The following is a 14,017-nucleotide window of genomic DNA, read 5'->3' on the forward strand; positions in this document are numbered from 1 at the left end:
CTTCTCTGGCGTGTCAAAGAGATGTACAGGTCCATCTAAGGTGATCGGAGCCCTGCAGGATACCTCAAAGAATACTGGATCCCAAGCTCTTTCAGTCTTCTTTTGACACTGTCATAGGATTTTCTTTTCTGGATCGCCACCACTAAAAAGTCCTAGAAGAACATGATCTTAGAGCCCTTGCACATTAGGGTCTTCGGATCCTTCCCCTGGATTCGGGAAACTTCCATGATTCTCTCCTTCTCTCTATAATGATGAAACCACATCAAGAGAGGACATGGACGCTGACCCAGACCTGACCTCTGCGCCATGACCAGTGAGCCCTCTCGATCTTAAAGCCTCTCATTCCAGCTTCCAAGTTAAGGAGTTTTGGTAACCAGTCCTCAATAAATTCTGCAGGCCGCTCACCTTCCTTACCCTCTGGCAGACCAACAATCTGAATATCTTTTCTTCTGACTGTGTTCTCAAGATCATCCACTTGGTCACACAAATCATGGATCTGCATCTCCAGAGCTTGGATCCTATCCTTGGAGGAACTGGTATCAGCTTCCATCACTGTGACTGTGTTCAACCTCATCCGCCCTTTTTTCCAGGTCTCCCAGCTACTGCTCATGCAGCATGGCAGAGATCAGAGCCAGCTTCTCCTCTATCTGCTTACCCAACATCTCTCGAGAATTTGCGAGCTCCTTCACCAGGGCCTGGTAAGTAATAGAGTCTGAGGATCCTGAGGGCTGGGCCGCAGGCCTGGCCTCTGATGCTGCTCCTCCTTTCTTCGGCATCTCTGTATGGCGAAAACGCAGGTAAGTTGATTTTTCACAATTTCCAGGGACTCCATGACCTTTCCAGAGTACCAGGAAATCGCAATGGTCTGTGCTGGGCGGGTTAGAAGTTCATCCTGCCTGTGCTGTGGTGCGGAGCTCAGCAACGAGATCTTCCTAGATCGCTGCCATCTTGAATCCCCCAACACACATTTTAAAAGTCTGCGCTTAGAAACAGTCCCCAATTTGTCAATCATGTTACAGTGAATTTGCATTGACAAAACACATGTTATAACAGAACAACCTGTATGAGATGTTTTAGTGGGGAAACAAGTGCATAAATCCCCTGGGCCTGATGATATGGATCCTAAGCAGCTATGGGAGGCAAGGAGCTCAACATTGTAGAATTCTGGTCCTTGAAGCTTGACTACTGATACTGACCAGGAGAAAGTGAGGACTGCAGGTGTTGGAGATCAGAGATGAGAGTGGGGTGCTGGAAGGTCAGGAGGTCAGGCAGCATCCAAGGAGCAGGAGGATCAACATTTCAGGCAAGAGCCCTTCATCAGCCCTTCCTGCTCCTCCGATGTTGCCTGACCTGCTGTGCTTTTCCAGCACCCCACTCTTGACTACTGATATTGATCTCCTTGGCTATCTGTGCCCAATGCCTTTTGAGAGGATGTCAAGAAAGATTCCTCATTCCCTTCCAGGTATGGAATTTTTCATCTACATCTTACTTACCTCACCATACCTCTAGTGAAGCAGTCAAAATCATAGGAAACTTCATCCCAGCAAGTTGTGCTATTCTTTGGGGGGTGGAATGGATTAAGGCGAGAAAGTGATTTATTGATTGCATTTTCAATTGTTGCATTTACACAGACAGTTTTATGTTTGTTTCTGTTGGCAAGTTCACCTTTAATTCTGCAAAAAAAATGAATTGTTGAACTCCACGACTATCAAGAATCCATGAATCTTGGGACACCAATCAAGATTTCTTTCTAATTAAACCACAGCAATTTTTAAAATTAAAATCATGGTCGGTAATTTCTAGCAAAAAGATCCTTTACCACTTACTTCTTCCACTTCTGTAGTCTCAAGTTCAATTTTCTTTAGCAGATCCTGTCTGGATTTTATTTCACTGATAAGTTGCTTTGTCTCTGATGACATTCTATTCAACTGCCTCTGGAAAAGGGAAGTGACCACAGGATTTGAGAGCAGAATAGACATTTTCGCAATACAATTTGTTTTAATTGGGCTGTATGCCTTCTATTTCCCCAAAAAACACTTTCAAGCTTTATTGTTGCACTCAACTATAACCCATTCATATCTGAAATCCTGTTTTCAGCCGTAATATCTTTTCACTCAATCTGTTCAGTCTTGAACATCACTCATCATGTTTCATGGTCTTCCAATCCCTTCTCAAGCTACCAAACTACCCGGTAGCTAGACATTTGCTAATCAACCTGTTTGGTGTTCTTCTGCACCTCTGGAGAAATCAGGATTCAAAACCAGGCCTCCTGGCCTAGAGGTAAGGAGCACCTAATAATGATCCTATTTGTTATAATCACAATCAGTATATTCACTGCTCTCAATCATCCATTCCCATTAGATTCTAAACACCTCCCTAATTTGAATCCTCAAATGTCAGGATCAAGCATTTTGAAGTCAGTTATAATACTATTAAATACAAAGGGGATCTCACTCTTCACTTGTTCAAAAATGAACAAGGCCTAACATCTCAGGAAATAGCCATGATGTGGAGGTGCTGGTTTTGGACTCGCTTGGACAAAGTCAAAATCACATAACACTAGGTTATAGTCCAACAGGTTTATTTGGAAACACTAGCTTTCGGAGCTACATGATGAAGGATAAGCGCTCTGAAAGCTAGTATTTCTAAATAAACCTGTTGGACTATAACCTGGCATTGTGTGTGATTTTTAACTTTGTATCATTATAGAGTAAAACTGACACTTTACATAATTTAGCACTGTGGGTCTGTAATAAACATTGAACCGCTGGAAAATTAGGCTGGAGAAGTAGTAATGGGGGCAAAGAAATGACAAAGGAACTGAATAGGTACTTTGCATTGTTATGGACCAAGCTGAACCCCCCCCCTCAAAAATTTCAAGAATGTAACCTAGACCCTAATTTTTTTCTTATTTTAAGGACAGATGTGAAGTGGGTGTTCCAGTGTGATGCTACTGGTCAAACCACTCGGCTTTAAGCAAAACAGAATTTATTTAAAAACTACAGTTGACACACAAACAAAAGAATGCAGAATCTATAATAACTTAACTATCGGAAAACCCAACTGAGCTGATACAGTAACTATAACTAATTAACTGTTCCAATATAGTAAAATCCCATAAACACACCACTTGGCAAAAAGGTAAATTCAAACATGGATTCTGACAGGCAGGAGGGAACAACATCCAGAGAGGTTTCAGAGAAAGTCAGAGGAATCCTTTACCAAAGTTTGCAACTATTCTGGACTTACACATATTGTGACTGATACAGCTAGAAAAAACCTGAACTTGGAGAATTGGCCACTCCCCTTCCATTGTTAAACTGTTAAACTCCCTAGACTGTTTGGCACCTCTGCCTTTATAACTTCAAAAAAACCAAGGACAAAATAATCTTTTTATGGTGACAGCACCGTCACAGCAACAGTCTTCCTTGTGGGAGACACCAGTAGCATACCAGAACTTAAAGAGAGTTAGAGGGCAGTATAGTGGCCATCACTAAGGAGAAGGTGCGGGGGACGCTGAAAGGTCTGAAGGTGGATAAATCAACCCAGACAGGCTAGACTAAATGCTGTGTTCTGAAGGAAATAGCTGAGGAGATTGTGGAGGCATTGGTGGTGATCTTTCTAAAATCACTGGAGCAAGGGTCACGGAGAACTGGAAAATATTTAAGAAAGGAAGAGGGCAGTAAAAGGGAAACTATGGACCAGTTAGCCTGACCTTGGTCATTGGCAAGATTTTAGAGTAGCTTAATCAGGATGAGGCTACGAAGTATTTGGAAGTGCGTGATAAAATAGGGCTGCGTCAGGATGGCTTTATCAAGGAGAGATCATGCCTGACAAATCTGTTCAAATTCTTTGAGAAGGAATCAAGAAATTTAGATAAAGGAGAGCCACTGCACTTGATTTGAATTTTCAGAAGGCCTTTGACAAGGTACTGCACAAGTGACTGCTAAGTAACACCCTATGGTGTTAAGAGCAAAGTACTAGCATAAACAGAGGATTGACTGACTGGCAGAAGTCAGAAAGTGAGACAAAGGGGTCTTCTTCAGAATGGCAGCCAGTGACTAATGGAGTCCTGTAGAGGTCACTGTTGGGACCACAACTAATTGTGTTATGTATTAAAGATTTGGACGAAGAGCTGAGGGAATTGTTGCTAAGTTTGCAGATAACTCAAAGATAGTTGGAGAGGCAGGTATTGTTGAGACAGGGAGGCTTCAGAAGGACTTGGAGGGTGAGAGAGAGGAGAGTGAGCAGAGAAGTGGCAGATGGAATATATTGTGGGGAAGAGTGATATTATATACTTTGGCAGGAAGAATACACGTATTGACTATTTTCTGAATGGGTAAAGCCTTCAGATATCTGAAGCACAATGGGACTTAGTTCAGGATTCTCTTAAGGTTAACATGCAGGTTCAGTTGCAGTTAGGAAGGCAAGTGTAGTGTTAGCATTCAATTTGACGGGGCTAGATTACAACAGCAGAGTTTGCAGTGCTGAGGAAAAATAACACTCCGGTCAGACCATATTTTGAAATACTGTGAGCAGTTTTGGGCCTCCTATCTAAAGAAGGATATGCTGGAGAGAATCCAGAGGAATTCACAAGAATGAACTCAAAAATGAAGGACTTGTCACATGAAGAGTGGTTAAGGACTCTGGGTTTGCATTGAATTCAGAATGATGGAATTTAGAAGAATGGTGGGGGGGGGTGGTAGAAGCGGAAATCACAGTGAAACTTTAAGAATACTGAGAGGCGTAGATACAGTGGATGTGGAGAAGATGTTTGCACTACCACGAGAGACTAGGACCTGAGGGCACAGCCTCAGATGACCCTTTAGAACTGAGATGAGAAATTTCTTAAGCTAGCTGGTGGCAGATCTGTGGAATTCATTGCCGCAGAAAGCCGTGGAAACCAATCACTAAGAATATCTAAGACAAAAATAGAAGGTCTTAATTACTTAGGGGAATAAAAGTTACAGTGAGAAGGCAGGAGAATGGATTTGAGAAACACGTCAACCCTGATCAAGTAGCAGAGCAGACTCAGTAGGCCAAATGACCTAATTCTGTTCCTATGTTTTGTGGCCTTGCTGTCTAAAAGTAGGAACTCAGTAGAAATTGAGTCCAGCACACCTTTTCACTTTGGATTCAAGGTAGGAAAGAAGGGGCTTTAACCACCAAGTTCATATCTCAAAAGTGAAACTTGAACTCATGCACTATCTGATCCTTTGCATCTCCAGCATAACTGACATCAACTTATTTCAGTAAAACAATGTTTGCACATATGCTGAACTATGTTAACCAAAACTTACTTTATAGGAGTTGAGAACCAACTGTGTTTTCCCTGTCATGACTTTGAGCTGCAAGAGGTCCTGATTATATTGTTCAATTTGCTTCAAGTACTGGCTGTTTTCAATCTTAAGCTGATGAAAATCAACCTCCCGGAGCAACTCACCAGCTTCCTCTTTCTAGGAAAGAAACAAATACTCAAAGAATATTATGATTTTTTTTCTGGTTGGTATTGTTGTTTTCACCCCTTCTTCCACACCACAACAGACACAAGGGTTAGGAAAACTTCATCCCAAGCTCTAACGATGCTACTCTAAGACCATCTTTAAAGCCAGCAGCAGGTGGAAAATCAGAGATTAAAAAAAAATTTACATTTGTGTTGCACATATTTGGCAGAACAGTATTGTGAAAGTAGTTGAGAGACTAATGGCACTGACTGCCATTAATGCACAAATGAAACAGGACCTTCTAGCAAGCAGGTACTTGTGAAAATCTGGAAATTACTGTGTGACATAATACATCCATATGCAGTGTAAAAGTGGCATATCATCATCAGGTTTCCCATTTAAATGTATTGAATAGCAGGGAGATCCTGGTCTGATGTTGCAGTTATGGAGTAAACACACTAAGGGGATTATCCATTTCTATCTAAGTAATCTTTTAATGACATGGTTAATCTTAACTACTGCAATATAACTTCTCTGATATTATAAATTTTTTTTGTAAATTTGAAATATCATTTCTTCAAGTTTTAATTACTGCAGGAGATTTAAAATAACTTTTTTCTTTCTGTCTCTTCTATCTCTCACTCTCCTGCTTCCTTTTCTGCTGTTTATTTTGTTTTCTGTACTTGAGTTGACATTAAATTCACTGTTCTAACTTACACTTCCTGATTCAGACTCACTGCTGCTGTTTAACAATTCTTAAATCTAATTACTTAAATAGTTAGCAGTTTGCAAACATCCTAGATCCTGTGGAATATGCTGTAATGGTTGGACTTTCCACTAATGAGAACTGAAAAGCTTATAGAACGAGGCATGTACGAGTTTAATGAATGGCCCATTACATTTTGGACAATAAGAGTGAATTGTTTCATCCAAAGAATTGCATGTCTGATGATGCATTACTGCCTCAGTTCAACACCAAAGTACAAACATTGAATATGTCAACAAGACCTGAGACAGGAGTAGGACATAATTCTCTTAATTCAAATGCAAGCTACATTAAAGGGATGAATAACTCCTTGTTCTCTACTTGAAGATGGAAACAAGTAGTGAAAACTAGTAATTTGAAACATATCGAACAACTCTGCTTCATATCTACAAACTGTTTCAACAAGCTGTTGAGTCTCTCTATCATTCTCTTCCTCTGTACTTTATTGCCACTTTTCATGTGGCATATGGTACTCCGCTGATTTTTGCCATTTATGTAAAGGTTTGAATGAGAATTTAGGAGGCATGGCTAGTAAATTTACACAAGCACTCATGCATGCACAAAATGCCTGATTGAACCTGCTGACCAACAGCATAAGACCCAACCATTCTCCCAAAAATTATGAGTTGCAGCAAAACACTTGACAGATACCCACATCTCACTGGCTCTTTTCAAAAGGCACTGAATTCAGGTGGAAGTCCAAACTTACCATTATTAAATCAAGGCTCTCTAACTGATCTGGTTGTTCAAGTAAACACTAAAGAATTCATAGTTGAAAAGTTGGTCCTGGAAAAGCACAGTTGGTCAGGCAGAATCTGAGGACCAGAAGAGTTGATGTTTCACACATAAGCTCTTCATCAGGCTTATGCTCGAAATGTTGACTCTCCTGTTCCTCCGATGCTGCCTGACTGGCTGTGCTTTTCCAGCACCACACTTTTCGACTTGGGTCTCCAGCGTCTGCAGTCCTCACTTTCTCCTACTACTCATAATAGTTTTCAAAGAGCCGAGAGTTCTGATGTCCTAACCAACATTCTTCTCTCAACCAGCACTATCAAAAACAGAGGAATTGATCACGTGCAAATATTGGGAAGCCTGAAGCCATTGTCTTTGGACTCCACCACAAAATGCCATTCGCTAGTCACTAACTCTATGCCTCTCTCTCGCTACTGTGTGATGCTAAACCTGAATGTTTGCAATGTTTCCATACGATTTTACCCTGAACTGAAATTCCAACCTCATATTTGCTCTATTACAGTTGTTTACATGCTCCTCTTGTATTATTCCCAGTCTTCTGTTAACTCAAGTCTTGCGTATTTCAGTTTCTTTGCTGTGGTCTGACACATTGGTTGTCAGCCTGAGGATAGAATCTAAAATACATATCTTAGTGCCCATATTCTTCCATGATCTTATCCCTCATTTTGTTCGTCATTTCCTTCAGCCTGCAACTCGCAGATTTCTGTGTTTTTCCAATTCTGGCCTCTTGAGCATTCCCAACTTCATTGTCTCACCATTGGTAACTGAAACCTCAGCTATCTAGGTCCAAGCCTTGGAATTCCCTTCTTGAAACTATCTGCCTCTCAACTTCCCTCTCCTCCTTTGAGATGCTCTATAAAACCAACTTTTTTGACCAAGTGTTTGGTTGTCTGTTCTAACAGCTCTAGATGCAGCTCAGCACAAAATTTTATCTGGTAATGGTCCTGTACCATGCCTCAGAATGCTTTACTGAATTAAAGATGCTATATAAAAGTTGGTGTTATACTGCAGCTACTTTCTACAATTTATTTTGTTATATTTTCTATGTTCATATGGTTATTGATGCTCATAGAATATTGCTCTGCACAAAGTTGCACCATATTGCTTACACAACGAGAGTCACTTCACTTTCAAGGTATATGTAGTGCTTTGAAAGATATGGTGTGGTGTCAAATACACATTCTTTCTTCATTGAAGAAAAGACTTGCATTTATCTAGTGCCTTTCAAGACCAATGGATCTCCAAAAATGCTGTCTTTCAAATAAAGAATTTCAATGATTTTTGTTGTAAACTAAAGAGATAATTCTCTGCCTCGTTACTGCATTTGTAAGAAAGGATGATGAGAAAATTGATTCACAGAAGAGGGTTATTTAGAGATGATGTAGTGATATATGTGCTCCTGCCTGCCACCCTCGCTTTACAAACCAATCGCAGCTGTTGGTGCAGTTTCGCCTTGAGCATCTTCCATGCATGATTCTTCAGTTGCAGCTTATCAATCAGCATTTCCTGAGGAGAAAGGAATATAATCAGACACTTAAGAGGTCAATGCATAATACACTCCTCAGCTAGCACTGGTCATTATACAAAAAGTTTACTGAGAATATTAACTACTAGATGACTCAGTTTCTACATTTATGAACATATGTTCAGAGCTGATACAAGTGCTCCAAGGGCTAATGAAACTGGTGAAGGTATGAATCTTTACCTCTGAGTCCTACAGATAAAGTGATAAATATTGGAAAGTTGAAACAAAAATGAAAAAGATTTAGAAGACACAACAGTTTATTAACGCTTGTAAATAACAAAATGCAAGTTAATGCTTTCAAAGTAGATGTTTGTCTCAAAATGTTAACCTGCTTTTCCCTTTTCAATGCTGTGTATTTTAGAATTTCTATTCTAATCAACCACAATCACGATTTACACCAAAAGAAAATGGTACACCAAGTCACTCAGTTGTATTAATTGCTATAAAGTTTCAAAAAAAAAGCAACAAAACCAGATGGACCACCTGGCACTGACTAAGGCACTGGAAAAAACAATGCCAAAAACAGCCTGGGCAACCCTGCAAAGTCCTCCTTACTAACATCTGGGGGCTAATGTCAAAATTAGGACAGGTGTCTCACAGACTATTCAAGTAACAGCCTGACATAATCATATTCACAGAATCATACCTTACAAAGTTAAAAATCACACAACACCAGGTTATAGTCCAACAGGTTTAATTGGAACAGATTTTGGCCTTCAACAACCATAACTATTTTCCTTTGTGACTCCAATCATTGAGGATATTTCACCCCACCCCCGTCTTTCCAACTGACTTCAATTTTGCTAGAATTTCTTGGTATCATATTTGGCCATATACTATTTTAATCTGATTGAAGATTTGTAGCTCGGGTGTCCGTTGTTGTAGTTCTGTTCGCCGAGCTGGAAGTTTTTGCTGCAAACGTTTCGTTCCCTGGCTAGGGAACATCATCAGTGCTATTGGAGCCTCCTGTGAAGCGCTGCTTTGATGTTTCTTCCGGTATTTATAGTGGTTTGTTCTTGCCGCTTCCGGGTGTCAGTTTCAGCTGTAGTAGTTTGTATGTGGGGTCCAGGTCGATGTGTCTGTTGATGGATGTTCTTGCCGCTTCCGGGTGTCAGTTTCAGCTGTAGTGGTTTGTATATGGGGTCCAGGTCTATGTGTCTGTTAATGGAGTTTGTGGATGAATGCCATGCCTCTAGGAATTCCCTGGCTGTTCTCTGTCTGGCTTGTCCTATGACGGTAGTGTTTTCCCAGTCAAATTCATGTTCCATACACTCAGACAACCAGGGTTTTAAAACTTTTTAAGTTTTTAAAGAATTCAACTTTAAAAAGAAGGGTTTTGTGATTTACACATGAAAGAAGTGAAACTATCACTGTATTCTAACAGATGAAAGGCTTAACAGACAACAATTTTTCAATGTATAATTTCAGTTACATCACACTGCAAATTTTTGCTATAAATTCTGTGTTACGATCGAGCCCTCCACAATCACCTGATGAAGGAGCGTCGCTCCGAAAGCTAGTGTGCTTCCAATTAAACCTGTTGGACTATAACCTGGTGTTGTGTGATTTTTAACTGTGTACACCCCAGTCCAACACCGGCATCTCCAAATCATGACTTCATTTCTTGAATTCAGCTTTTTTAAAAAAATCCCTAATGGGATGTGAGAATGGCTGGACAGGCCAGCATTTATTGTCTATCCTCAGTTGCCCTTGAGAAGGTGATAGTGAGCTATCTTCTTGAACTGCTGCAGTATATCTGTGGCAGGTAGACTTACTACACCATTAGGGAGGGAATTCTAGGATTTTGACCCAATGAAAGTGAAGAAACAGTGATTTACTTTCAAGTCAGGATGGACAGTGGCTTGGAAGAGAACTTGCATTTTGTGGTATTACCATGTATCTGCAGTCCCTGTCCTTCTAGATGGAAGTACATGTGGGTTTGGAAGGTGCAGCCTCAGAAGACTTGGTGGATTCTGCAGTGCATTTTGTGGATAATACACACTGCTGCTACTGACAGTTACTTATCAAGAGGTGAAAGCTACTGCTCTGTCTGAAAGAATGGTAGGTACGTGAATAGGAAGGGTTTAGAGGGATATTGTCCAAATGTTGGCAAATGGAACTAGGTTTATTTGGGATATCTGGTCGGCATGGACGAGTTGAACCAAAGGGTCTGTTTCTGTGCTGTATAACTCTTTGACTCTATGAATAGGAAGTCAGACAACATGTTTGCAATTTCCTGGCTAACCTATTTGACCAGTGGTCAGTTTCTCCAATGACAGCATCTCCTCAGAAAATCATCCTACTGTTTCATTTGGTGACCTCTGTCAATTCCAGATTTACCTATTATTCCCAGTAGCTACTTAAAGATTATTTGCTAGATTTTTCTTTCCGCAGAAATAAATGTAGAACTCACTTTGGCATGGATTTTGTCCTCAAAATATTTGAAGAGAGTCTCAGTTACAATTGTGCTCCCCTTCTTGCCTTGTGTGAAAGACCCAATATCTCGTTCAAACTCATTGACTGCTTTTTTTATATCAGCCAAGGCAAATTCAGCTTCCTCAAGAGTAGCCTAGAGAAAAACAAACATATTGAGTTAGAGGTCTGTGTACTTCGAACAGTCACAAAGACAGGAATTTCTTAAGACCTAGTTATTGGGAACTCCATAGTTAGGGGGGACAGATGGAGATTTGTACGAATGAGAGAGACTTGCAGTTGGTGTGTTGCCTCTCAGGTGTCAGGGTCCATGATGTCTCAGATTGTGTTTTCGGGATCCAGAAGGGGAAGGGGAACACCCCCAAGTCGTGATCCACATAGGCACCAACAACATAGGTAGGAAAATGGATGGGGATGTAAGGCAGAAATTCAGGGAGCTAGGATGGAAGCTTAAAGCTCGAACAAACAGAGTTGTTATCTCTGGTTTGTTACCAGTGCCACGTGCTAGCGAGGCAAGGAATAGGAAGAGAGAGAGAGAGAGAGAGCAGTTGAACATGTGACTAATGGAATGGTGCAGGAGGGAGGGATTCAGATACCTGGATAATTGCGGCTCATTCTAGGTTAGTGGGACCTCTACAAATGGAATAGTCTACACTTGAACCAGAGGGGTACCAATAGCCTGGAGGGGAAAGTTTGTTAATGCTCTTTGAGAGGATTTAAACTAATTCAGCAGGAGGATGGAAACTGTAATTGTAGCTCCAGTGTGCAGGAGGTTGAGAGTAGCAAGGTCATGAATAAAGTGTCAAAGTCGCAGGATGTACTGGCAGGCAGGAAAGTAGTTTGAAGTGTGTCTATTTCAATGCAAGGAGCATCTGGAATAAGGTGAGTGAACTTGCAGCATGGGTTGGTACCTGGGACTTCGATGTTGTGGCCATTTTGGAGACATGGATAGAACAGGGACAGGAATGGCTGTTGTAGGTTCTGGGGTTTAGATGATTCAGTAAGAACAGGGAAAGTGGGGGAGGTGTGGCATTGTTAGTCAAGGACAGTATTACGGTGGCAGAAACTACATTTGATGAGGACTCATCTACTGAGGTAGTATGGGCTGAGGTTAGAAACAGAAAGGAGAGGTCACCCTATTGGGTGTTTTCTACAGGTTTCCAAAACATTCCAGAGATGATTCTGGATAGGAGTGAAAGTAACAGGGTAATTGTCTTGGGGGCTTTAACTTTTCTAATATTGACTGGAAACACGACAGTTCAAGTACTTTAGATGGGTCAGTTTTTGTCCAATGTGTGCAGGAGGGTTTCCTGTTACAGTATGTAGATAGGTCAACAAGAGATGAGGCCACATTGGATTTGATACTGGGTAATGAACCGGGCCAGATGTTAGATTTGGAGATAGGTGAACACTTTGGTGATAGTGACTACAATTTGGTTAAGTTTGCTTTAGTGGTGGAAAAGGACTGGTATATACTGCAGTACAAAAGTTATAGCTAGGGGAAAAGCAGTCATGATGCAATTAGGCAAGATTTAGGATGCATAGGATGGAAAAGGAAACTGCAGGGGATGGGCACAATTGAAATGTGGAATTTGTTCAGGGAATAGCTACTGCATGTCCTTGGTAAGTGTGTACCTGTCCGACAGGGAGGAAGTGGTCGAGTGAGGGAACCATGGTTTACGAAAGAAGTTGAAGCTCTTGTCAAAAGGATGAAAGAGGCTTATGTAAAGATGAGACAGGAAGGCTCAGTTAGGGTGCTTGAGTGTTACAATTTAGCCAGGTAGGACCTAAAGAGAGAGCTAACAAGAGCCAGGAGAGGACATGAGAAGTCTTTGGCAGGTGGGATCAAAGAAAACCCTAGAACTTTCTATAGGTATGTCAGAAATAAAAGAATGACTAGAGTAAGATTAGGGCCTGTCAAGGACAGTAGGGGAAGTTGTGCATGGAGTCTGAAGAGATAGGAGACGCGCTAAATGAATATTTTTTGTCAGTATTCACACAGGAAAAAGACAATGTTGTTGAGAAGAATATTGAGATACAGGTTATTAGATTAGACCCGATTGAGTTTCATAAGGAAGAGGTGTTAGTTATTATGGAAAGTGTGAAGATAGATAATTCCCCTAGGCCAAAAGGGAAGCTAAGGAAGAGATTGCAGAACCTTTGGCCTTGACCTTTATGTTGTCATTGTCAACAGGAATAGTGCCAGAAGACTGGAGGATAGCAAATGTTGTCCCCTTGTTGAAGAAGGGGAGAAGACACAACCCTGGTAATTAGAGACCAGTGAGCCTTACTTCGGTTGTGGGTAAAGTGTTGGAAAGGATTATTAGAGATAGGAGTTATAATCATCTAGAAAAAAAATTGATTAGGAATAATCAATACAGTTTTGTGAAGAGTAGGCTGTGACTCACAAACCTTATTAACTTCTTTGAGAAGGTGGCCAAACAGGCAGATGAGGGTAAAGTGGCTGATGTGATGTTTATGGATTTCAGTAAAGCATTTGATAAGGTTCCCTACGGCAGGCTATTGCAGAAAATACGGAGGCATGGGATTGAGGATGATTTAGCGGTTTGGATCAGAAATTGGCTAGCTGAAAGAAGACAGAGGGTAGTGGTTGATGGGAAATGTTTACCCTGGTATTCAATTACTCGTGGTGTATCGCAATGATCTGTTTTGGAGCCACTGCTGTTTGTCATTTTTATAAATGACCTGGATGAGAAAGTAGGAGGATGGGTTAGTAAAATTTGCGGATGACACGAAAGCCGGTGGAGTTGTGGAAATTGTGGAAGGATATTGTAGGTGACAGAGGGACATAGAAAAGCTGCAGAGCTGGGCTGAGAGGTGGAAAATGGAGTTTAATGCTAAAAAGTGTGAGGTGAAAGGAGTAACAAGAATACAGAGTACTGGGCTAATGGTAAGATGCTGGTAGTGTGGACAAGCAGAGAGATATTGGTGTCCACGTGCATAGATCCATGAAAGTTACCACCCAGATCGACAGGGTTATTAAGAAGGCGTATGGTGTGTTAGCTTTTATTGGTAGAGGGATTGAGTTTCAGAGCCACGAGGTCATTTTGCAGCTATACAAAACTCTGGTGTGGC

At 41.0% G+C, this 14,017-nt stretch overlaps 1 protein-coding gene across 1 annotated transcript in view; it reads right to left on the reverse strand.

Annotated features, from left to right (window-relative positions):
• ccdc113 (coiled-coil domain containing 113) overlaps positions 1-14,017 on the reverse strand; it is a 44,523-nt gene that overhangs the window by 15,899 nt on the left and 14,607 nt on the right. The window contains exons 4-7 of the mRNA XM_060837515.1: positions 10,902-11,057; positions 8,389-8,469; positions 5,301-5,456; positions 1,827-1,934 (exon numbers count right to left, since the gene is read on the reverse strand). Of these exons, the coding sequence (XP_060693498.1) occupies positions 1,827-1,934; positions 5,301-5,456; positions 8,389-8,469; positions 10,902-11,057 (501 nt within the window). The remainder of the gene's footprint in view (positions 1-1,826; positions 1,935-5,300; positions 5,457-8,388; positions 8,470-10,901; positions 11,058-14,017) is intronic.

Source organism: Hemiscyllium ocellatum, chromosome 17 (assembly GCF_020745735.1).
Source record: "Hemiscyllium ocellatum isolate sHemOce1 chromosome 17, sHemOce1.pat.X.cur, whole genome shotgun sequence".
Taxonomy (NCBI): Eukaryota; Metazoa; Chordata; class Chondrichthyes; order Orectolobiformes; family Hemiscylliidae; genus Hemiscyllium; species Hemiscyllium ocellatum.